This window comes from Frieseomelitta varia, unplaced genomic scaffold (assembly GCF_011392965.1).
Source record: "Frieseomelitta varia isolate USP_RPSP 00005682 unplaced genomic scaffold, Fvar_1.2 scaffold_347, whole genome shotgun sequence".
Classification (NCBI taxonomy): domain Eukaryota; kingdom Metazoa; phylum Arthropoda; class Insecta; order Hymenoptera; family Apidae; genus Frieseomelitta; species Frieseomelitta varia.
In genome coordinates this window covers 4,032-31,594 of record NW_025110087.1, presented here as the reverse complement: position 1 = coordinate 31,594, position 27,563 = coordinate 4,032, and the positions used below count along the sequence as shown (strand labels likewise).

The 27,563-nt window shown below is 30.8% G+C and overlaps 2 protein-coding genes across 3 annotated transcripts in view; one reads left to right on the top strand and one right to left on the bottom strand.

The window, feature by feature from the left end:
• The window catches only part of LOC122530623, a 9,957-nt gene extending 8,033 nt beyond the window's left edge, over window positions 1-1,924 (top strand). The window contains exon 12 of the transcript XR_006307059.1: window positions 1,519-1,924. The gene's annotated coding sequence lies outside the window, so the exon portion shown is untranslated. The remainder of the gene's footprint in view (window positions 1-1,518) is intronic.
• LOC122530624 (pancreatic triacylglycerol lipase-like) lies at window positions 1,053-27,563 on the bottom strand. Of its 2 annotated transcripts, none has more exons than XM_043657736.1 (10): window positions 27,075-27,563; window positions 8,708-8,865; window positions 7,844-7,998; window positions 7,524-7,643; window positions 6,191-6,337; window positions 5,444-5,672; window positions 4,842-5,264; window positions 3,048-3,174; window positions 2,538-2,753; window positions 1,053-1,692 (listed from the first exon to the last, which is right to left on the bottom strand). In XM_043657736.1, coding segments are annotated over exons 1-10 (1,680 nt in total). In that variant the 5' UTR covers window positions 27,077-27,563; the 3' UTR covers window positions 1,053-1,589. The 2 variants fall into 2 exon arrangements, with proteins under 2 accessions (XP_043513671.1, XP_043513670.1); XM_043657735.1 differs by having other exon boundaries at window positions 4,842-5,273; window positions 27,075-27,559.

Here is a 27,563-nt window from a genome sequence, read left to right as displayed (position 1 = left end):
GTGTATAGCTGCACTCCGCGATGATCATTTTGTATAAGCGACAAATCGACGTGTACAACGTTTATCGAGGAGTAAAACATTGCAAAAGATTAGCAAGCTGTACCAAGTGTGTTTCTTTTCCTTGTAGCCTTTGAGAACATTACCTTTCTACGAAGAAGAAAAAAAAAAAAAAAACAAGAAAAAGCCAAAAAAGAAAAAAAAGAGAAGAAAATGAAAGAGATTGTATTTTTCATCATTGAGCATCGTGATTGTTAATCGGATGTGGTGTCGTTACACAGCACGACAAGTTTATATTTTAACACCGAGTTATATATATATTATAAACTGGTTTTCAATGTTAAAAACGTTTTAATAGTACGCAGTACAAGATATATATATATATATATATACTCGTATCGTTTATACGAATGTCCGCTTATTCTGAGTTTGTACAATTTTTAACGATGAAAGTGTTACCAGTAAATTCTATATATATATATATATTTAAACGTATAGTATTTAAATTATACATACATACATATATATATATATAAAAAGAAGAAAAATATCACAAATGATTGTCGCTATTACGTCGCAATTGACGGGTATATTCGTTTATGTAAATATTGTATAAAAGTGTACGTAGATACGGATCACGCATGAACCAAAAGATTTTTGCGCTGGCAGAAAGAAATTTTCCGCCAGAAAATCGTCGATCATTTACAGAACGATTACCTGCTTTTATAAACACTAACACTATAGCATTATATCTAGTTTACATCTATCCAATTTTATATACAAGATGTACAAAAAGTAATATTGATGGTAATTAATACTGCTGCAGACGCGTGCCGATTTTATCTTATATTATACATTCATAATTTTCATCGTGAGTTTGATGTTTATACTTAAATACGCCGCATTTTACAGGATTAAAAAAAAAAAGAAGAAAAGAAAGGAAGAAAAGAAAAAAAAAGAAAGGAAAGAAATGTGAATATTTTTTAATAACGGCGGTTCATCGAGATTTCTCTCTCTCTTTTTTTTTTTTTCTTTTTTTTTCTTGTAAAACGATCCTTTGTAACGACGCTCTAGGTTTTTTTTGAACTATCTTCTTGTGATATATTGTGAAAATATGTAATTCCACTGTCGTGTTCTCTCGCTTACGAAGGATAAGTATTGTCGTTTACAGATTTTTTTCACCTGTGGCTCGTGCAACCCGCTCTTTTTTATTTGCTATCACATATATCTGTATGGTTGCAATTGTTTCTTTTTTCTTTTTTTCTTCTCCCTTTAAAAATAAAATTTTTGTCCAAACGACTCTCGCCTTTTGTTTTCTCTTTTCTTTTTTTTTTTTCTTTTTTTTTCTCTAAGAATTTCCAACATACCTTGCGAATTAAAAGCGCCATTTGTAAAATACAGATTTCAGTTGATCCTCTGTAGATTCTTCTCATAATTTCCATTATTCATGCTGGCTCTAACTGCCCCTACTGTTGCAAAACTCGCACTAGAATTCATTTTAACTTTTCATACTTTTCACAGGAACCTCGAAACCTCAAAACTATCACTGTTGTACTCAGATATTTGTTAAATTAAGTTTGGAGACTTAATTGTCAGCAGTTGTCGATGAACGATGCTGTGGAACCACTGGCAATCTCCGCGTAATCTTGCCTGCTTGCTGAACAGAGCTTGCTGGTGAAGTCTGCTTCTCTCTTTCTGCACATACAAGGTACGTACACTTACACAAAGATTTATAACAATGTATGATGTATAATGTTAAAAGGAGTCAATATGATACCACGTCAATATTAAATCACTACAATATTATAAACACAAAATACTGTTCATCATGAGAAATAATGTATGTATGTGCCCATTCTAAATTAATTTATCACTGTAACAGATTGAAAAGAAATAAAGATCATTTATAAACAGTTTTCTAAACGGACCAACGGTGCCTCAATTTGCCCATCAATTACAATGCCCATCAGATTACAATTATGTATGTGTATACTATCAATCTGATACATACGTAACATATTTATAATATTTATGATAATATATTAAAATAATATTTATAAAATATTTACTATATTTATAATATTATAAAATTAATAATATATTTATAATATTTATGATAATATGTTAAAATAATATAAAATATTTACTATATTTATAATATATTATTATATAATTAATAATATATTTATAATATTTACGATAATATATTAAAATAATATATATTCATAAAATATTTACTATATTTATAATATATTATTATACAACATAATAATATATTTATAATATTTATGATATATTATTATATAATTAATAATATATTTATAATATTTATAATAATATACTAAAATAATATAAAATATTCATAATATATTATATAATATAATAATATATTTATAATATTTATAATAAAATATTTGTAATAATACATATTTATGATATTTATAATAATAATCGTCGACATCTAAATATATCTAATTGACAGGCGAGTGATAAAATGAATGAAATGCGAGTGCCTGCAGCGAGTTGAAAGAACAATTTACCCTCTCCCTGGTAGTTCCATGACGTCCACGGTGACGCTGTTCACGTAGAGGCGGTCGTTACACCAGAAAAAGCAGAGGGACCGCGGCTGTAACACGTCCATGTCGTAGGTCCACGAAAGCTCGACACGCCTGATCTTGCCAATTTCACCGGACGCGCCGGCTGGATGAGCGACGACCATTCGAACCGTCGACCCGTGTTCCAATTTCATGTAACCGCTGCGGCCATGGAGTGAAAGAAGAAGCAATAAAGTTTATCTCTTCGAAAGTATCGATGTTCTCTCTGTTCGCACGAAATTAACAGACAGAGACGCGATCTCGCGTTTGCCAAATACAAATTTTGATTCGCACACTTCCGATCTGTGCCTTTTATTATTTAGTGCAAGCAATGGCCAGTTGTTGGCTTTTTTTTTTTGTAAAAAGCGATTTTCTCTCTTTCATTCAGTTAGAGTTAATTTTATTTTATTTACGGATTAATTTCAGTAGAACCGTAGAGGTGGATGAGAAAATTACCTAGGAGTGAGATCAACGTCTCGAATAATGCCGTTCTCTGCGTGAAGAGTGACTTTCATGAAACCTTGGACCCAACTTTCTGCGCTCGATGGCCGAGCAAGATTGATGGTGATCCTGTAATGCCTTCCTGACGAATGATTAAAAAACAAAAAAAAAGTATGTCAAAATTGATGAATTTTAGAAAAAAAAAAAAAAAAAGATTGAAACTCACGCAAGAAAAATCGTCACGAAATTATTATTTTCAATTTAATAAATAACGACAAAGGAAGATCGCGTGAGGCACGTACGTGCTTGAAAATATTGTACAAGAGTTTCACCAGATGCTACGTTAATTAAAGGAAATGGAAATTCGTTGTGCTAACGATGCTCAAGATAACATTGAAAGTCTTGCAAACATCTGGAAGCGAATGAAATCGCGTGGAATTTTTCTTCTGAAACGCTTCTCGGACTGGATCGAGCCGGTTGGATAGCTCCGAACGTAGGAGTCGCGCAAATTATTTATTATCATAAATCGCGACCGGCTGCTTTCACCCTGTTATCGTCGATGGAAAATTGCTGCGTGCCTCGAGACTGTGATTTAAATATGCCCTACATAAGAATCGATTAGAAACTTGCGAGTTTCGCCGGGTTCAGGCGATTTTTCATTGACCTTGCCAACCAATTTTGAAAAGAAAGACAATTTTCTGACAATTTTAATCTCTTGCTCCTTTTTCTTGTCACTCTCTAATAAATCAAATAATATATTCTCTTCCTTGATTAATGAATCTTTTCCTCTGAACAACAGAAGAGATTTCAAACAACAGAGCTGAAAATTTGCACTCACTGCAGTGCAGATGTTTCTCTCTAACAAATTTTAATCTCTTGCTCCTTTTTTTTGTCTCTCTCTAATAAATCAAATAATTTATTCTCTTCCTTGATTAATGAATCTTTTCCTCTGAACAACAGAAGAGATTTCAAACAACAGAGCTGAAAATTTGCACTCACTGCAGTGCAGATGTTTCTCTCTAACAAATTTTAATCTCTTGCTCCTTTTTCTTGTCTCTCTCTAATAAATGAAATAATTTATTCTCTTCCTTGATTAATGAATCTTTTCCTCTGAACAACAGAAGAGGTTTCAAACAACAGAGCTGAAAATCTGCACTCATTGCAATGCAGATGTTCCTTTCTAACAAATTTTAATCCCTTGCCCCCTTTTCTTGTCTCTCTCTAATAAATGAAATAATTTATTCTCTTCCTTGATTAATGAATCTTTTCCTCTAAACAACAGAAGAGATTTCAAACAACAGAGCTGAAAATCTGCACTCATTGCAATGCAGATGTTCCTTTCTAACAAATTTTAATCCCTTGCCCCCTTTTCTTGTCTCTCTCTAATAAATGAAATAATTTATTCTCTTCCTTGATTAATGAATCTTTTCCTCTAAACAACAGAAGAGATTTCAAACAACAGAGCTGAAAATCTGCACTCATTGCAATGCAGATGTTCCTTTCTAACAAATTTTAATCCCTTGCCCCCTTTTCTTGTCTCTCTCTAATAAATGAAATAATTTATTCTCTTCCTTGATTAATGAATCTTTTCCTCTGAACAACAGAAGAGATTTCAAACAACAGAGTTGAAAATCTGCACTCACTGCAGTGCAGATGTTCCTCTCTAACAATTTTAATCCCTTGCCCTTCTCTAAAATTAAGTGATTTATTCTCTTCCATGATTAATGATTAATCTTTTCTATAAATGTCCTCTAAACTGGCAAGCAACAGAAGAGATTTCAAACAACAGAGTTGAAAATCTGCACTCACTGCAGTAAGGGTCCTCCTTGCCAGTGGTGAAGAAGAATTTCGAGCCGAGGAGGGATAGAACGTCCTGTCCCATAGCCTGTCTACCAACCAGTGCCGGGCTCTTGTCCGCATGGTAGCCCATGACACCGCAGCTAAGGCTGTTGTTGCTCTTGCACGAGAAACACTCGCCCCTGAGGAAGCTGGCGTAATTGGAGCACTCGTGAGCCACGTATTGGCACTTGGAGTTGATGCTTTCGATGAACAGTTTTATGGCACGCACGTGATTGCAGGCCACCAGCACTCGCGACGCCTCCTCCAGGCCCTCCCTGATCAGTGTCAATGGTAAAGACGGTGTTGTTTCGCTCAGGTCCGTGCAACCTGGCTGCTCCTTGCCGTTGTTTGGGTAAAAGTCCAGGTGGCCGCACGGCTGACTCATTCCGTATCCTGGAAGCCCTTATCACGTTCTAAATTAGCTTGAGTCGCACCTGACTTGAATTGAGTCGAGGCACAAATTAGTAATTCTTGTTTTTTAAATTTTCTAACGGAGGGATCTGATAACTGTGTTTGTGACACAAGAGTTTAAAGTCTACTCTCTAAAGTGAATAAAAATATCTGCTGGTTACCTAGGAAGAAGATGCTCTTGCCGTCGGTGTGAATGACGTCGACCAACTTGGCGTCGGTGTAGTCCAGTCTTAGGTGGCTAGGCATCCCTTGAAAGTAAGGTTCGGCAGGATCCAGCCCTGTTATCCGGCCGATGTTCCCTGCCATCTTCTCTCCCGCGTATCCCGCAGTGTGAGCGCCCAAGCTGTGCCCGATCAAGTGCACATCGTTTGGGTCCAGTCCGTAATTTGTCTGCGTTTGAACAAACAGTACATTAATCTATCAATCGTTTCACCTGGCAGCAAGTGTTATCAGTAACAAATTATAATAAAAAAATACGTGTGTAAAATACGAAAGAAATGTAAGGATATTTCCAACATGACATAGGTTCTACATGTATCTACTGTTTGTTTGTTCAGTCTTAATCGAAACACAACAGTTGCAAGTTGCTTTCTCCACAAGCCAAGCCATAAATGGGAAAAAAAGAAAGATAGAAGCAGGATAAAACTACACAATTTATAGTTATAAGTTTGAGTAACATACTTTTAGCTCTCTTCACGTCATTCTCTTCACGTTCTGCTTTTGAGATATTTGTACCACCTAAAAATGAACCTAAGTGATCTAAAAGTCTGTTTCAGAATGAGATTAAGTCACAATGTTTCATAAGTTCTTTTCTCTCTCTCTCTTTCTCACTCTTTAACGAGTAGAAACTTTTTTTTTTCCTTTGTGAGAGCAGCCAACTGAGTACGAGCTTGCAGAATTCATTTTACCTGCAAGTGCTTAATGAGGTGGGCTATCTCGAGGCCCACCAGCCTCGTGTTGGCAGTTGCTTGAGTGTAAAGTGGCAAACTTCCTCCAGCCCAGTCGACTATGATGACATTGTAATTGTCGTGCCTCAGCAACTCGTTTCTCATTTCCTGTGGCGATGATGGTAGAAATTAGGCAGATATTAGATATACAAAATGATAGGAATTTACAATTTCTGTACAATTAAATATACAAATATAATAGATATTCTATTTCTATTGCAATTATTTGAAATAGAAATATACTGTAAATATATATATTCTATTTCCATCACAATTAAATATACAAATATGATAGATATTAGGTAGATATCAAATATACAAAATGATAGAAATTTACAATTTCTATACAATTAAATATACAAATATGATAGTTATTCTGTTTCTATTGCAATTATTTGTAATAGAAATATATTGTAAATATATATATTCTATTTCCATTACAATTAAATATACAAATGTGATAGATATCAAATATAGGAAATATACAAAATGATAGGAATTTACAATTTCTATACAATTAAATATACAAATATGATAGATATTCTGTTTCTATTGCAATCTATTTCTATTGCAATTATTTGTAATAGAAATATACTGTAAATATATATATTCTATTTCCATTACAATTAAATATACAAATATGATAGAAATTAGGTAGATATCAAATATACAAAATGATAGAAATTTACAATTTCTATACAATTAAATATACAAATATGATAGTTATTATATTTCTATTGCAATTATTTGTAATAGAAATATATTGTAAATATATATATTCTATTTCCATACAATTAAATATACAAATGTGATAGATATCAAATATAGGAAATATACAAAATGATAGGAATTTACAATTTCTATACAATTAAATATACAAATATGATAGATATTCTGTTTCTATTGCAATCTATTTCTATTGCAATTATTTGTAATAGAAATATACTGTAAATATATATATTCTATTTCCATTACAATTAAATATACAAATATGATAGAAATTAGGCAGATATCAAATATACAAAATGATAGAAATTTACAATTTCTATACAATTAAATATACAAATATGATAGATATTCTGTTTCTATTGCAATCTATTTCTATTACAATTATTTGTAATAGAAATAAATTGTAAATATATATATATTCTATTTCCATTACAATTAAATATACAAATATGATAGAAATTAGGCAGATTATTAAATATACTAAATGATATCTCACAGCTTTAATTTTACACTATACTTAATTTTTCACATTCATTTGATTTGCTAATTGATATAATTAACTCACCTTCACCCAGTTGCTGAGGGGGGTATCTATGAACCCATGTATGATGAATTTTGTTTTCCTCTTTGGACTGAAGTACGATCGTTTGATCGATTTGTCTTTAGCGACTATCAACACTTGACCCTGCAGACAAACATTCGAAATTTCAAAATCTTTGGAACATCACAGCACCTGTGATATTATTTGAATATCTTTTTTTCTAATCGTATTGGGAAGTTGGTACAAATAAAACTGTTTCATCTACGATTGTAACAATCGTTGGAAGTTTTTATTTTCACGCAACGTAATACGTATTAAAGTATATTAAAGATTCTTGTACTCACCTCCGTGGGATTATCGTTCGTGTACAGAATAAATCTCGTATTGATGACTTCGCGTGGCAGAGGGAAGACGTTGAGCGGTCTATGGATGAGGTGATACCAACTCCTGGTTATGTTCAAACAGCCTAGCTCGTCGTAGCACCGTGTCTCGTTCTCGACTAGCAAAATAAAATCGTACGACTAATACTAACATATAATATATATAAAATATTTATTATATAAAAATATAAAATATAAATGTAATATAAAAAATAAAAAATATGAAATATATAAAATATATATTATATAAAAATATAAAATATAAATATAATATAAGAAATAAAAAATATGAAATATATAAAATATATATTATATAAAAATATAAAATATAAATATAATATAAGAAATAAAAAATATAAAATATATATTATATAAAAATATAAAATATAAATATAATATAAAAAATAAAAAATATATAAAATGTATTATATAAATACACAATATGTAAAATATATATTATATAAATATACAATATATAAAATTTATATAATATTGTTGTATATAAATATTGTATACAAATATACAATATGTAAAATATATATTATATAAATATACAATATGTAAAATATATATTATATAAATATATAAAATATATTTCATAAATATATGGTGTAATTAAAGAAAAAAGGAAATTTGGAATTTCCTCCATTTGGAAAGTGAAATTTGATTACTTGGAATTAAAGTCTTAATATAAAATATCTCGTACGTTGAATTGAGTAATATATAAGTATTGTTATTCGACAGGTGGACAAGTATTTATTCTTCGAAGTGGTTGGAAATCGATTCGACGAGCGTGCATTAAGGTTTGAAGAGACAAAGGACAATTACATGGCAACCAAGGAATGTTGACCTCGATTCGATCACTACGTGCCCACTGCCAAGGGTCCAGGATTCCAGCGGAGCAGATAACAGGAGCCAATGCGACGAGTAGCAGAATCGATGCTCCTTCGCCCTCGGTGGCTCCTTGCTTCTTCTTCCTCCTCATCCTGCGACAGAAATCCATTTGCAGTTCATTTGGATTGTCCTGGCCCTCGAGATATATCTCAGAACATCTCAAACTTACAAAGACAAAAGGCAAGAACGAAAGATGGTCATCGTGGACAGAGACAGTTAGGGTCGAAGTCGAATTGAATAGAAAGGAAATTCGAAGGACAAAGTGTTATCCAACGAATTGTTTCTAGATTGTCCATAAATTTCTCTACAATGTCACTATTGTTGAGATTTTCTAAATTTTATAGAGTAACGCGCAATCCGTTAGTCCCCTCGCAGAGAGTGAGAGGAGATCGACCGGTTACTAAATGATCCGGAGGAATCGATGGAACTTTTTATGGCCGCCATAACTTTCGGTGGGGGCGAAAGTCGCCAAAAGTCCTTCGCTGTTCACAGAAACTCTTGGTCATTTGTGAAATTCGTGAATGTCACGATCACTGTCGACTGGCTCGTTCGCCAGTGATTAATTCGTAAGATTAATTATCGACGTTCGATGTGAAGGTCAACCATTCGAGATCGATCGATCTATTAAGAATCACATTAAAAAAATATATATGTGTGTGTGTGTGTGTGTGTGTAGTGAGAGCGTGCGTAAAAAATTACGCAAAGTGATTTGCATGCTCGTTTTGCCGAGACGCAAGGGAATTTATTACAAATGAGCTTAATTTAGCGGTCCATGATTATGCTAATCGTAGACGCGAGAAAGAGGTTGCGAATGATCGAGAAAATACGCAGGACAAATAAACGAACGGTCCAAGGAGGACCACATTTTCTCACAAGTATGATTATTATTTCACTGTTTTGTTACTGGAGGCTATAGTGAATCGCTGGAAAGTCTCGAGTAACAGCCTCTTTTATTTCCAATACTCGACGTTTGCAGTGGAAGGCGGAATTTTCGAAAAATTTAGGAATCGATCCATGAAAATTTGGAAATCGAACCTCGACGAATTCTTTCGTCGCGATTGAACAACTAAGAATTTTCCCTAATCTCGCTGAAAAGTCTCAGAACACCCTCTACTTATAATTTACTTGGTATCTCTTTGTAATTTTTTCACTTCAGTCTCATACCTCCATTGTATTTAAAAACTTTTTATAATTGTATCACTATTTTTTTAATGGATATTTTTCTTTGCCCGTGAGAAATGAATGTACAAATAAATAAGTAAATAAATAAATAATATCCTGACATTCCAATTTGCAGTGGATAATAGAATTTTTAAATTTCACGACGCCAACTTGCAACAAATAAAAATTGAAATTCAAGGAAAATAAATGATAATAAATAATAATTGTGATAATAAATGATAAATAAATATTAAACAAATAATAAATAATAAATAAATATTAAATAAATAATAAATAATGAATAAATATTAAATAAATATTAAATAAATAATAAATAATAAATAAATATAATATATATATTAAATAAGTAATAAATAATAAATAAATATAATATGTATATTAAATAAATAATAAATAATAAATAAATATAATATGTATATTAAATAAATAATAAATAATAAATAAATATATATATTAAATAAATAATAAATAATAAATAATAAATAAATATAATATGTATATTAAAATAAATATATATATTAAATAAATAATAAATAATAAATAAATATAATATGTATATTAAAATAAATATATATATATATTAAATAAATAATAAATAATAAATAAATATTAAACAAATAATAAATAATGAATAAATATTAAACAAATAACAAATAATGAATAAATATTAAACAAATAACAAATAATAAATAAATATTAAATGAATAATAAGTGAATAAAATAAAAATAACAGGGGGGCGGGAAGCAACGAAGTAAACAATGACGACGTTGCGTAATTCGGTGACAACACCGCAATACCTCGATCGAACAAGGAAAAACAGCTAAATGTAACGACCGGGTCGAATGTTTACCCGATTCTCCGTTACGTAAAATCCAGTTTAACATTCGACGAGCAGAGGGACTCGCCATTTCGAAAATGCGTTTCAATGTGTTTGCGGTTTGTTGTGGAAAGCGTGGATCGAAGAAGAGAAGAGAGAAAGAGAAGAAGAAGGTATTTGGTGTTTGGCTGGCCAAAAAAAAAAAACCGGTCGCTCGCATTTCACCGCAGCTTCCAGTATTAAATAATTATTATTTCGAAAGCGAGAGTGTAACCGCGGCGCCAGTTATTTCTCAGCGATTCGCAATCGTCGTCGAGTCTCAACAGTTTGTTGAAAGTTTCGAGAAAAATGACTTTTGACTTCTTGTTCTTCTTCCTTTTTTTTTTTTTTTTTTTGAGATTGTTAAATTAAAAAGTAGACTGTTATAAAATTAAAAAGTTTTGAGCTCGAGTAAAATTGCAGTGTAACAGAACAATTATAATTGTCCACAGAGCAATTTTGTTAAAGTTTCTATTATACTTGGTTGAGAATCAATTTTCTGTTTCCTCCATTGTTGAAACGAATTGGGGGCGCTTTAAAAGTTCAATCAATTTTAGAGGAAAATGACATTCTCTGTCTTATCTTTTGACGTCTTGTTTTTTTTTTTTTTTTTTTTTTTTTTGAGACACAGACTATTAAAATTAAAAAGTTCAAGTTCAACAGTGTAACAGTGCAATTATAATTATAATTATTTGTAGAGCATAATTATAGTTATAATTATTTATATAATATAATTATAATTATAATTATTTGTGCGGCTTTTACCCGGTTAAAAAATTGAACTTGGTTAATTTCAGAGAAAAATTACTTTCTTCAAAGTCACTGACCTACATACTCGACAACAGAAAGACAAGAATTAAAATAATCCTAAGATTAAAAAAAATAAAGAAACAGAAGCGATTTCCAAAAAGAATTAACTGTCCAAAAGAAGAATATCGCTATATTTTCAATTTATTTTTAAATGATATTTAACATTAATATATTTATATATATATATATTTTTTAAAGAACACCTAACAATATTTAATGATACTTGATAATATTTAGATAATGTTTAAATGTTAATTATTTAATACTTGAGAATGAAACCAAAGTAGAACGACTGCTGCAGAGTCGGTTTCTAAGAAACGATAAGTAGGACTGTTGGAAACGATTTTCACCTCGAGATTCTCACCTTGACTAAATTTTTTCCGGGAATCAGGTCGTGCAAGAAAACATCCACGATCGTCCAAGTTCGTTAAGTCAGTCTTTTGCTTTCTGTGGTGACACCTGGATATGAATACTGGGGGCTGGGCACGTATTTAGAAAGCTTTGGACAGGAATTATCGAATCGTTTATCAACCATCAAATTTCTATGCCGCCAACTATTTTATACTATTTTAGAGCGGCCACTGAAAGACTGAATGATACAAAACAAAAATAACTATTACAAACACATTTTAACTTTTTATTATTTTATTCGATAATATAATTAATGGATTTCTCTCAGTGTCACGTGTGAATATTTGTGAATTAAAATTTTTGTTTTCTTAATGAATTTTTCAAACCCTTCAGCTTTTCAGTGGCCATCCTATATTTATCATGTGGGTGTTTCTCTTGGAAGAAGAAAAGAATTTCAGCTTATTTTAAGAAGAGAATTATGAAGACACATAGAGTAGCTGAGAAAGAAGCTTTAAACTGATTTCTTTGAAATTTGCTTCAAAATTACAGGAAGAAGTTTTAAACTGAGTCCTTTGAAATTTGCTTCAAAGTTACACGAAGAAGCTTTAAACTGATTCCTTTGAAATTTGCTTCAGAGTAACAGAAAGAAGCTTTAAACTGATTTCTTTGAAATTTCCTTCAAAGTTACAGAAAGAAGCTTCAAACTGATTTCTTTGAAATTTGCTTCAAAGTTACAGGAAGAAGCTTCAAACTGATTTCTTTGAAATTTGCTTCAAAGTTACAGAAAGAAGCTTTAAACTGATTTTTCTGAAATTTGCTTCAAAGTTACAGGAAGAAGCTTTAAACTGATTTCTTTGAAATTTCCTTCAAAGTTACAGGAAGAAGCTTCAAACTGATTTCTTTGAAATTTGCTTCAAAGTTACAGGAAGAAGCTTTAAACTGATTTCTTTGAAATTTGCTTCAAAGTTACAGAAAGAAGCTTCAAACTGATTTCTTTGAAATTTCCTTCAAAGTTACAGGAAGAAGCTTTAAACTGATTTCTTTGAAATTTCCTTCAAAGTTATAGGAAGGAGCTTCAAACTGATTCCTATGAAATTTGCTTCAAAGTTGCAAAAACAGGTTGCAAGATCGATTTGCAAAAAAAAGTTGAGAACCACTGGCCGGTATTGCCTTACATATCCGCGCAAAACATGAAGAGAGGAACACGATTGTGGCCTAGATTCGACGTCCTTCCCTCCGGCAATGCTGTACCAACCACTTCCTGCACACACGCCTCTCTTTCTCTCTCTCTCTCTCTCTCTCTCTCTCTCTCTCTCTCTCTCTCTCTTCTTTTTCCACATGCCTTCTTTCTTTTTTCTTTTTTCTCCATTTTTTTTTTTTTTTTCACTTTTTTCGCCTCCATTGGGGACTTTTCTCTTTCTCGAGGACGAGAAGGAATGCGCCCCATCAACTTCGTCCCCACTCGTCTCTCCTCGATTCCAAAAGTCACCGAATTACGTCACCAGGAATAATTCTCTTCTCCCTGTGTCGCTTAAAATTACTCCAGTAACATACAGGGTGAACAAAGAGAAAGATACTCAAAGCTTCTAGAGTAGACGAGTACAGGAAGAAAAGTGGAAAAAGTTCACAAGCGATTCTTTCTCTTTTAGTTGAAAGATCTTAGAACACGTGAGATCGCGTGGTTTCTTTGATACTTGTAATTCTAACCTAAACCTAATCACTAGTTGCGTACAGTATAGCATGGCTCTGGGAACGATTGTAATGGATGTACAGTTATATAATTATACAAATCGACCTTTATTCAAAAGAGCATCCACGTTGTTTTCTTTTTTCTTTTTACTATCTATTTTATTATCTACTGACAGAATAATGGTAATTTAGATATATATTAGTTGTTTTGTCGATTGTTAGGATGCGAGTGTTAGCAGAAAAACCTGCATTTTTAGACTTCCGTCTTTACTTTCGATTTATAGTTATTTATAGTCTTCCAGCTAGCCTTATTTCTCTTAAGAATTTTGTAGGTCCTAGAAAGTCCTTCGAGGATCTGTTCTATTTTCCCTTTAATGCGAATTTTACCAATATTTCATTATTATTTTATTATAATTATTTTTATTTATTTTATTATTATATATATTATTATATATTGTATTAATTATATCATATTATATTATATATATTTTTATTTACTTCATTATTATTTTATTATAATAATGAAGTAAATTTATTATAATTCATTAATTATTTTATCATAATTTTGTTAATATTTCTTTCAATAATTTCATCATTATTTCATCATAATTCTGTTAATATTTCTTTCAATAATTTTATCATTATTTCATCATAATTTTGTAATGCCTTGACTTTCTTCGCACGAAGAAATTCGATTTCTTCAACCGAAACGAAAATAATCGTTTGCAACTTCGAAATTTGCATTTCTAACTGATTTCTCGATCCACGTTTGTTAAGACTACTTTACACTTTGTTCTTAGCACGAAGTACCATCTATCCTTACGAAGTCACGACACCTTCTCTGTCAGAGGCTCGAAATCGGTTACAATCCCCGGACTGTCGGGCATTTCTTCTTTCGTCGAACAATCGACCTCTCCAATAAGTAACATATACATCCAGGTTCCCGGCGAGGCGGAGGGGGAAACAGTTTTGCCACGCGAAAGTGGCACGATCCTTTTTTTTTCTTCGCAATCGCGAAATCGAGCTGCATCCAAGCGATACGTCAGCGTTTCTTTTTCTTTTTTCTTTCCCTCTCCCCCTTTTTCTTTCACCGGGCTACTCGACTCGTGAATTAGCTCGCGCCAAGTATGCTCTCTTCGGCGTCGTTGCCGTAACTAATTGTACAGGAAGCACAGCGGCGCGTGGTGTAGCGGAAGTGAAGCGCGAGGCGAGCAGATCTCGTTCCTCTATGTAAACGAGGACTTGTAAACTTGGACGGTTTTAAACCCTCGGCGCTGCTTGGCAACTGATTCGCGCGGACCATAACGAGCGACCGAATCCGTACACAATAATTCGTCGCTACCATTTTCTCTTTGAATCACGCCGGTGCGATGTCTAAATGATTTTTATATTGAAATCTATATTAAATTTTATATCCATGTTGATTTCTATAAATCTATATTGAATTTTGCATGAAAATTATATCATAAATAAACATATTGTAGATATATAAAAATATATATCTACAATTTATTGTATTTATATAAATACTATATTTTTCTAATATTTATATAAATACTATATATTGTAGAGATATATGTATAAATATATATATTTACAATTTATTATATTTATATAAATAATATATTATATATAATATAATACAAAAAATATATATTTATTTCATTATAAAAATTTTTTGTATTACAATATAAAAAAATATAACAATAAATATATTTTAATTAATTATATATAAAATATATATTGCGAATAGATATATATTTTAATGAATTATATATAAAATATATATTGTGAATAAAAATATATTTTAATTAATTATATACAAAATATATATTGTAAATAAATATAATATTAAATATATATTGTAAATAAATATATTGTAAATTCGTCAAGGTCTTGAACGTTCGAAAATTCAGGATATTAAGAGATCGATAAATGTAGAGAAGAGAGGCATTAGAGGATCTAGATCTTTCTCTGACGGAGGATAAGCCGGTAGAAATAAATACGAAACTAGAAAAATTACCGTAAAAAAATATAAAAACGGAAATGAATTTTGTCGAATTTTATCCACCGGGTGGAACTGTTTATTACCCACTACGCTAAGCACATTCCTTTTTTCTCTCCCTTTTCTTTCCTTTTTTCTCCTTTACCGCAAGTGAAAGTAATTTGCTCGTTTCCAACAATCGCTTGGAGTTTCCAAGGAGATGCGCAATTAATACTAAGTGAAGTCGCCGAGGGGGCGATTGAAATTCTTGCGATGGTGTAATTTCACCAGTGGCACATTGCGCGCGCGCGCGGATCGGTATTTACTAGCTTTAAAACCAGTGAAAGTGGCCATCATCGCGTACAATGGGTTTGCTCGTTTCTTTTCGATCGGGGCAAATTGCAATTAAGTCCAAGTTCGAATCGGTGCCACTCTCCGACGACGCATTGTGTGCGTCTATAACCTTTGGGACCTTAGGAGAGATTTAACTTCACGATGTTCAACGATAAATTTTTACGATCCATTTCTTCGGTTTCTCAAGTTCACGTGCACCACGTGCTGACACGCTAATGATAGTTTGTCGCATTCCGTGCGATCTAGCAGTGAGAGAGAGGCAGGAAGAAGGAGGCGAGAGCCGCGTGGAGCCAGACAGGAAACGAGGAGACCTAAGGGCACCTAGCTGCAACTTTCCCGGCCAATTTCACGTCCGTTCTACGATCGTCGTGATCGAATTTTGTATTCGCGTGGATTATTAATAATAATATTAATAGTAATATTAATATTAATATTAATTAATATAGATTATTGATAGTAATATTAAATAATAAAATTATTATTATTAATTATTAATAGTAAATCTAATAGTAATATTAAATAGTAAAATTATTATTATTAATTATTAAATAGTAAATTTAATAGTAATAGTAACATTAAGAATAAATTATAAAAACCAACAAGTAATAGTAATAGTAATAATAATAGTAATAGTAATATTAAATAGTAAAATTATTACTATTAATTATCAATAGTAAATTTAATAATAACAGTAACAGTAATAATAATAGTAATAGTAATATTAAATAGTAAAATTATTACTATTAATTATCAATAGTAAATTTAATAATAATAGGAATATTAAAAATAAATTATAAAACCAACAAGCAATAGTAATAGTTACAGTAATAGTAATATTAATAGCAATATTAATAGTAATATTAAAAATTATAAAATCAACAAGCAATAGTAATAGTTACAGTAATAATAATATTAATAGTAGTAATACAGTAGTATATTAAAATTATAAAATCAACAAGCAATAGTAATAGCCACAGTAATAATAATATTAATAGTAATATTAAAAATAAATTATAAAACCAACAAATAATAATAGTAATAGTAACAGTAATAATAATATTAATAGTAATATTAATAGTAATATTAAAAATAAATTATAAAACCAACAAGCAATAGTAATAGCAACAGTAATAACAATATTAATAATAATATTAATAGTAATATTAATAGTAATATTAAAAATAAATTATAAAACCAACAAGCTCGCATATGAGATTGATTAATCACGGGTCCATCACTCGATGAAACGTCAAGATGATTACCATCGTAGCTATCATGGCACTGATTGTAAGATACATATGTCGTATGCTGATTCCGCGAAACGATCGTAAAAATGAGATTGCCTTCGTTATTTTTGCCTGCGAAGTGAAATGACGTTGAATGGAACCAAGGAAACCGAGATAGTTATTGGTTCACTGTTGTGTCTTAGGATGGAGGTTGTACAGGGTGATTGACTATACTTTAAATAACTTTTATGTTGATGCTAATATTTGCAAGACTGATGAAAAATTTTTAGTTAGAAAATTTATGTATGTATGTTAATACATTTAAATACAACTAATGTATTAAATACAATTAAAATTTATGTATGTATGCTAATACATTTAAATACAATTAATTTATGGCTTTAAGGGAGGCGTTATCTTTATCTTTTTTTTTTAAATGTGATTCGTAAAATATATTTATAATATATAATATATTATAATATATTTATAGTATGTATAATATATTATAGTATATTTATAACATGTATAATATATTATAATATATTTATAATATATTTTTCATCATAAATCTGTATTAAAGAATATTTAAATACTGTAACTATACTAAATATTAAAAACTATATTAAATATTAACTAAAAAGGTATTAAGCCACGTTGATCGTAAACCTAATGGTTAAGGAGATATTTTACTAACAATTTGTCTCGAGAATGAAAACTGCATGTTGCCATTTGCTTGAACACATTAATGTTCCATGGACAGTGATAATTATTTTTAGTCTTTTTTGGAAAATGAATTAATTGGATTGTTTCTCAATCAATCTACTTTTTACATTGTAATTATTTCCAGTTTTTTTTCTTTTTTCTTTTTTATAAGTAAATGGATCACTTGGGTTGTTTCTCGATAAATCTGTTCCTCATTGTAATCATTTTTAGTTCCCTTGGAAAATGGACCGATTCGATTGTTTCTCGATGAATCTCTGTTGGAGATGTACAGTTTTCTCGTTGCAATTGTGTGTTTACAATAGCCGTAACGTGTCGTTCTCCACCATCAAGTGGTTTGGACTGATGGCTTTCCAACACCAACGGCCTTTACACTGACCTACATACCGGACGTAACAGTGGCCGCTGGTTGCTGCGTAACAAAATCATGTGCTCGCCACGAATCGTCGGCTGTGTAACCCTATCTATGCAACGCTGTTGCTGTTTCACGTCACGCGTGCGTTTTCACCGATGAAAATAACCAATCGAATCTTAAATTTTCAATTTTCCACCTTCAGAAAAAGATTTTCACTTTAAAAGAGAGAAAAAAAAAAAAAAAACCCCCGAGAGAAATAATTAAATTAAAACCATTGAATTCAAAGATATGAGAAGAACTGGCTTCTCGAAACGTTTACAGTGATGTAAAATAAATTAATAAATAAGATTCAAATTAATAAATAAAATTAAAATTAAAATTAATAAATAAAATTAAAATTAAAATTAATAAATTAATAAATAAAATTAAAATTGAAATTAAAATTAATAAATTAATAAATAAAATTAAAATTAAAGTTAAAATTAATAAACTAAAAATCACAAGGTTTAAAATTATTAGTTATTCAAATAATTTTAATAGTTGTTTAAGCTAATAGTTAGTTAATTTAATAGTTACTTTAATACTTATTTAAATAATTTTAGAGTCAAAAAATATCACAGCAGTTGAGTATTTAGTATTGTTTACGCTGTGTAGAAAACTTGCACTGTTGCTGACAATGAGCGTAAAATGCTGTTGAAGAAATTTGAAAAAAAAAAAAAGGAAAGTATTAACAAGATGTTTCGTAACAGTGCAACGAGATTCTATCTTCCTCCAAAAAAAAGGAACAGACAAAAAAAGAAAAAAGAAAAAAAAGCGCCTATCGCAACATCTATTGAGAGAAAGAGAAAGTGGATTTTGTCACGTATGTAACAACAACCGTAGGTGTAACCGATTAGGTGATTTTTAGAATCTTTAGTATTTAAGGGTTCGAAAACATACGACATAACTTAGAGTTTTTAATAATTTCTTAATAGTCCTGCGCGTTTGTAACGTGGAAATCAGATTGCAAAATCTCGAGAGGCGAACGCTGTTTTATTATTTACAAAATTATACCTACGCTTTCTATCGTGGAACTTGGCACCGAGACATCGCCTCTCGAACCCTCTTCAACATGTCAAACGCCATTTACATAATTCTGAACGTTCATGGAACTTAATTACGTAAGATCTATCTTCGATGACTAATCTTTCGCAAGCTTCGTCACCCAAATTCGTCCAAACCAACTGGATAACTTCACTTATATATGTATATATATGAAAAATTAGTCGAAGTTAATTGATTAAAATTTATTAAAAATTAAAAATTTATTATATATAAATAATTATTATATATAATTAGTAAATAGATATAAATATAAATTTAATATGATAAATATTAAAAATATGTATATTTTATATATAATAAATATTATATATAAAATTAATATAATAACTATTAAAAATATATTATATTTTATATATAATAAATATTATATATAAAATTAATACAATAACTATTAAAAATATATTATATTTTATATATAATAAATATTATATATATATTATATTTTATATATAATAAATATTATAATATAAAATTAATACAATAACTATTAAAAATATATTATATTTTATATATAATAAATTAATATAATAACAATTAAAAATATATTACATATAATAAATATTATATATAGAATTAATGTAATAAATATTATATATAAAAATATATATATATACGGTCAATAAATGAAATAATAAATTTTTAACTTTTACTAAATTTTACTAAATTTTAAATTAAAATTTTACTAAATTTTAAATTAAAATTTTACTAAATTTTAAATTTTTACTAAATTTTTAATTTTTAATAAACCCAATTAAATCGACCAATTAAAATTGGAAAATTTTCCGTACGAGAAAACAGATTGAGTACAAAAAAAAAAAAAGAATGGCTCTTCGCAAATCATTTCATTTCTGGAATCAAAATTTACCTCGATTGTAATTCGATTGTAATTTGAAATTTACTTCTTCGCCTTGCTAAGAGAGAAAGAGAAAGTACAGTCGAGTGTATACTGATTGGAGATCAGCAAGTTTCGCTAATTCGTGCAAGCGCGAACACGCGCGAGATCGGCTCATGCTTTTTCGACGATTTGCTACGATCATGATCATCTCTCGCGCGATCATTGCAGCGAGATTCAAGCGAGCAAGCTGAAGCAAAACTTTTGTTTCACGCATTTATTATATTTTAATATTTATTATTATCGTTGAAGTTGATCACAGAGATCGGTATTATGAATTTATGTGGTGAAAATGAAGGTTACGGCACGGCTCGAAGTGAAATGCGTTTAGCGAGTAAGCGTTCACGAAAGTACGAAAGTAGTTTGCAACGTTTCTGCACCGGAATTTCTCGTTATTACTTCTCGATGCTTTTTTAAATACGGTTGTCGAAGTAGCCGAAGCAGGATTTTCTTTTTTCGAGCAGTGAATTTCGGAGTTTGAAAGAGTTGCGAGAGTTTTGGAAAGGTCTCCGAAACCTGACAAAGAAAAGTAGAAAAATTTGAGAAAAGTAGGCATGAAAGCTTGAGAATTTCGATAGAAATTTTGACAATTTAGAAATTTGAAAAAAGAAACAGATTCGAAAAGTTGAGAACTCCGGTCGAAATTTAGAAATTTTGACAGTTTAGAAATTCGAGAAAAAGCAGGTCTGAAAAGTTTGAGAACTTCGGTCGAAATTTAGAAATTTTAACAGTTGAAAAATTTGAGAAAAGCAGGTTTGAAAAGTTTGAGAAATTTGAGAATTTTGACAATTCAAAAATTTGAAAAAAAATTTGAGAAAGGTTCGAAGGCTCGAGAGCTTGGCTAAAAGTTTGAAAATTTGACAGAAGATTTCAGAGATTCGAGAAACCGAGGAATTCTTTAAAAATTCGGAATTCTGAGAGTTTGGACATTTTTAAGAAACGAAAATGAAACGATAAACAAACAAAGTGAGGAAATTAAATTTTTGAGAAGCGCTAAAAATTCGACAGCTTGGACTAGATTTCAAATCATTGAAATTTGATCACACCTGTAACATCACTGGATTAAAATCTTTCTGATTGCGAGAAAAATTCGAAAATCGTCTCTTTCGTCTTTGACATTTTCTTCGCACGTTGAATTCTATTTATATTGCTCTACAGTCTCTCTCTCTCTTCTCTCTCTCTCTCTCTCTCTCTCTCTCTCTCTCACTTCCTCCAGAATCCTTTGATCACTTTCTAGTTCAAGGGATCATCGAGATAGTAAGTAAGTATAGTACGGGACGACGCGTTAGCGTCACGAAACATTTCATTTGACGATGCACGCTCTGAGTTACGACGATCGATACTCGGCGATCGTGAAACGAGCTTCCACTTTCCTTTTCGTTTCGCCGAGACATTTTATTTAAATTAAAATTAAAATTAAAATTGAAATTGAAATTAAAATTAAATTGAAATTAAAATTAAATTGAAATTAAAATTAAATTGAAATTAAAATTAAAATTAAATTGAAATTAAAATTAAAATTGGAATTAAATTGAAATTAATATTAAATTAAAATTGAAATTAAATTAAAATCAAATTAAAAATTAAGATTAAAATTAAATTGAATTTAAAAGAAATCAAAGATAGTACAATTTAAATAAATGATTAAATAAAAGATAGTACAATTTAAATAAATAATTTATCGAACGAAATTCATTGCTTATTTATTTATTAAAATTTTCATTTCGCGGATTCTCTAACATCGTAACGTTCGCTTTTCATTCCTCGATATTCTAAAACACTAAACACTAAGAATTAAGCAGAGAAACCAGGAAATTGGCTCGCCAGCAGAGAGATAATTCGTTCGTTCGAGAAGAAAAAACGTTTGTAAGAAGATAAAATTATGGCCATTTGGAACGTGCAAAATCGGAAATAACTATCTCCTTCCTCAATGGAAAATTACTTGATGATCAAAACTTCTTTAGTCGAGGAAACGCGAGAAGTGATTCGCGGATCGTTGCTTCCCGCGCGGATGCATCAGGTCCGATGCACACGAGCGACGCACGAAAGAGACAACTTCGAGCATCGACAAACCAAAGTGGAACTACCATTAACAACAATACTGGTCAAAATGATCAATTTATAATTTCTATTGCATATTTTGTAGACGTAAAGCTTGTAGCGTAGTATTTTTTAAAGATTTGGACAATTTTTCGTAAAACATATAAATGAAAGCTTGTATATTTATATAATATGTATTATTATAAATAATATGTAATACTTATTATAAAGATTCTCTATTTTTTTCTATTCTCAACTCTGTCTTTAATGGAAATGTTATGCTTTAATTATTGGCAGTTCTGTTATATAAAATTTTTACTCGCGTCAACGGCAGTAAATTATACAATAAATAATTATATATAAAATAAAATATATAAAATATATAAAATAATATATAAATAAGAAATGAAATAAAATATATAGAATAATATATAAATAAAAATAAAATAAAATAATATAAAATATTATAAAAATTATTAAATATTATATAATTAATTATTATATATTATATAATATTATTAAAATTATAAAAATAATATAAAATATTATAAAAATTATTAAATGTTATATAATATTATTAAAATTATAAAAATAATATAAAATATTATAAAAATTATTAAATGTTATATAATATTATTAGAATTATAAAAATAATATAAAATATTATAAAAATTATTAAATGTTATATATTATTAAAATTATAAAAATAATATAAAATAATATATAAATAATATATAATATATAAAATAAAAATAAAAATAAAATAAAAATAAATAACCGGAATGTCGCCAATTTCTCACAAACTCGCGAGATATCTCAGCGTTCCAAGCACGTAGATAGCGTTTCGAGGAATTAGAGTGGCCAGACGAAGAGTCTAGAATCCTTCGATACACGCACGCCTACGTGGACGTAGGCATGTCTCTGGAGAAAGTAAGTACGAAACACTTGTTACTAACTCGCCTGAGCCTGGCTTTAGAGAGGCCTTTCCTCGCGAGGAAATTGGAAAACCTGCGCTGATTTTCTGCAATTTCTTCTTCGTTCTCTTTTTCTCAGACAAGACGAAAGGATCCTACATCGTTTGAAATAATTCGCTCATCAATCTATTTCGACGAGAGAATTTAATTTTACCATATAAATATACTATATAATAAATAATAAATAAAGCAAATGAATCAAGTTAAATTAAACAATTACAAATTAAATAATAAATAATAAATTACGAATGTTTCGATATGAGAAACGTCCGAACGACCTGATATTTAGGATACGTTGTTGGACTTCGCAAAAAAGTTGCACCTGCCCGCGCCAAGCATTATTCAACGTCGCTTGAAGAAATATCCTGTGTTGGCCAACCGCGTTTTGAAAAAAACTGCGCCAGAAATCCGACACATTTACACCAGCGATCGACATCGTGCCGCGAATTCCAATGTCCATCGAATCATCCGGAGGATTGCTGCCCCACGTGACGCGAATGGGCAGGCTGTTTTACCGATCGATCGTGTCGTGATTCGATCCAGATCAACGTTTTATAGTTTATTTATCAGGGTCAGCTGATGGCGTGTTTGACGCAAGAGAATGCGTTTCGTGTTTTTTTTTTTATTGCGTTACTCAATGCCATCTCGATGTGAATAATTCCCGTTTCCTGAGACGGAGATTCTTCTCCTTTTCTTTCCTTTTTTTTTTTTTTTTGTCTTCAAGATCTGGAGGATTTATATAATTCGCGATTTATATAATTGGACTTTACATATATCCTTCCTGTTATCTGTTACTCCTTCGTTTCGTTACAATGGGATTACTCACGTTCAGACAAATTGCTCCGATAAGAGAAACATTACGTAACTTGGAAAACACACGTTCACGTGAGAATAGCACTTATTGCTGTACCATTATTGACATAGTTGCTAGATTTTAGAAATTGACGACTGCAATTAATTTCATCATCTCGAGATTCTGGCTGTAAGGGGATTAATCGAAAATTATTCGAAATTATTTGCAATTATAATTTATAATTTATATTATGAAGTTATTTAAAATTTCATTCAAACCAGAGATCATTTTTCCAGTCTCAGAACTGATTAGTATTAATTGTTCTCATCTGTTTTATACCAGCTAATATTTATCGTACTTTCACAACAAAACTAATTAACATTAATCGTATCGTACTAATTATGTTATATTATCTATCAATATGTTAATTTTATCATCTATCTTTTATATTAATTAATATTTATTGTGTTTACTCAAACTGTGCTCAAACTTTAATTAGCTAATTAATATTATTAATATATTATTATTATTAATATTATTAATATTATTAATATTATTAATATATTATTAATATTATTAATATTATTAACTTATTCGTAACTAACTCGTCAACGCTTTGCGCTGGCAACTGATTCGCGGACCATAACGAGTGACCGAACCGTACACAACAATTTGTCGCTTTCTATTTCTTTCGAGCTCGTCGGTGATGATATCACTGGATAGAAATTATCAAGAAGCAAATAAATTTGTTATTTGTTTCGCTTAGGTTATATACTTAAAACTGAGAAAATATTGTAATTTTGGGACAAAAAGTTCTCGACGTGCGCGGCAGGTTCGTTCCAGCGCTAGAGGGTTAACCAACCGATTGCGGACCATAACGAGCGACCGAGCCGTAACGCAATAATTCGTCGCTTTCTTTTTCTCGTCGAACTCGTCGGCGATGACGTCACTGGATGGAAATTATTGAGAAGCAATGAACCAAAAATCATTCGTTTTTGCCTGGGTTGGCATTTAAATACTACTCTCTAAAAGAAAATGTTGCAATTTGGGACAAAAGAATATTCTCGACGTGCATGTCATCCCGGCGCAGCAGGTTAAAGTCGAAATTTTCTAAAGTCCTTCGAAGCAAAGAAATATAATCGTGTCGTGAGGAAGTTTTGAGAAACAGTTACACGGATCAGCAATCACTAAATTTCATTGCATGTCCAACATCAGAGAGAGAAAGGACAAAGATTTCTAATTTTCTCCGGTTACGAAAAGAGAGAGAGAGAGAGAGACACTCGTCGAATTGTTCGGATTCGGTAAAAATCGCGGAGGAAAGCATTAATCAGCCGGTCATCGTGCATTCATCGTGACTGTTTGCTTTCACCCGGTGTGCGTGCACCCGGTGTATTTCGCCAGGGCAAGCTTATGCACGTACTGTTACCTCGTCCTCTAAACCATCTGTTAAGTCCTTCATTCACCGCGAACCTAACGCGGAAACGTGCCACACGCACACCACCACACGATCGCCGCGATTCTCGCGATCACGCGGCCCTGACACTGACACTGTCTTGACTCAACTCAACTTACATACAGTACATACACTTCCATCGTGCTCGAGAATTATATATTGGACAATGATATGTTAGACAGATATAATAAATTGGATATAATAAATTGAACGTTCAATGTTAAAATCATCGTGGCGCACTGGCAGCCAACTAAATTTCGCGACGTCTCTTTCATGTGTAATTACTATATAAATTACTACGTAATTACTATAAATTACTACATAATTACTATAAATTACTATGTAATTACTATATAAATATATTTTAATACATGTAATATGTAAATATATTTCAATTGTTAATAATTTGCAATATATTTTAAATATATTATTTTTCAATTTAAATAGAATATTTTAAGTGTAATGCGAATTAAATGTAATGTACGTATGTATATATTATGTTCAATATGTTAGGTTAAATATATTTTATTTACAATGTTTCAAATATCGCTGTATCTCGATATTTCTGTATTTTAAATATTCTCGTTAATATATACTTGCAATATATATTTCAATTTAAATATGATATCTTGAATATATTGTAATTCTAAATATAATATAAATTAAATGTAATGTACATATATATTATGTTCAATATGTTAGGTTAAATATATTTTATTTACAATGTTTCAAATATCGCTGTATCTCGATATTTCTGTATTTTAAATATTCTCGTTAATATATATTTGCAATATATTTTAATTGTTAATAATTTGCAATATATTTTAAATATATTTTTTAATTTAAATATGATATTTTAAATATATTGTAAATTAAATATATATTACGTTTAATATATTAGAGTAAATATATTGTATTTGCAATATGTTTTAAATATATCGCTATATTTCGATATTTCTGTATTTTAAATATTCCCCTTCATATATGTATTCACAATAAATATATATATTTGCCATATATTTTAAATATCACTTTACACGTATTTCGGTATTTCTATATTTTGAATATTTTCGTTTCTGGTGCCTTCAATAACAAGAACAGTATACGTACGTATTAACACGGATTTATCTTTAAAGGATAAACAGGGCACGTTTCATATTTCCGTTGTGATTTAACGAAGCACTTGCGCAATTTATTTCATACTCTGATTTTCGTGGAAAATTTCCTGTACATTGATGGAAATATTTGATTCATAAAAATGTACAAATAGGGGCTTAAATATACAAACAGAATCTCTAAACATGTATACACAAATGGCTCTAAAACAGAAACTCAAAATCCCAATTATATCACCTCCAACTTACTCTTCGTCTCTTTTCTCTTTCAACGAAAACCTACTTTCGCTCAATTGACAAAAAATCCAAAAAAGACCAACACAAAAAATTGAATCTGCAATTCAATTCCACCAGAAAAAAAAAAAAAGAAAGAAAGAAAGAAAGAAAGAATACTTTACTCACATTTTCGAAGTTCGTCTATCATGTCACGGGCCCTCACGTGTCCCTCGATCTCATAATGGTCCACGATCGGTGTGCCAGTTTCAGGAAACAGGAAACAGCTTCTCCAGCGCCTTCCACAGCGAAACAGAGTCTCACATCGCAGCCACCAGGCAACAGGACAGTTCACTGGAGGCGGTAGCACTGCTGGCAAGCTTCCGTTTCCGTTTCCAGCGTGCAGCCGGCGAAGAAGGCTGACAGGACAGACGTTCGGCGACGATGTCGAGGAACGCGAGAGAGATCGGATATCCGAGCGAGTTGAGCCGAAACGATGCGACACGGTGAGAGGCCGGCACTCGACTGAACTCGGCGGTGCTCGTCACCGAAATCTCGTGGTTGCTCCACCACCTGCTCGTTGCTCGTTCTTCAGCAAATTGGTGGGGGATTACAGGTAGATCGGTCGGCGATGGGATGAGCTGTGGTAGACTGTACACAGACACACAGGCACAGATA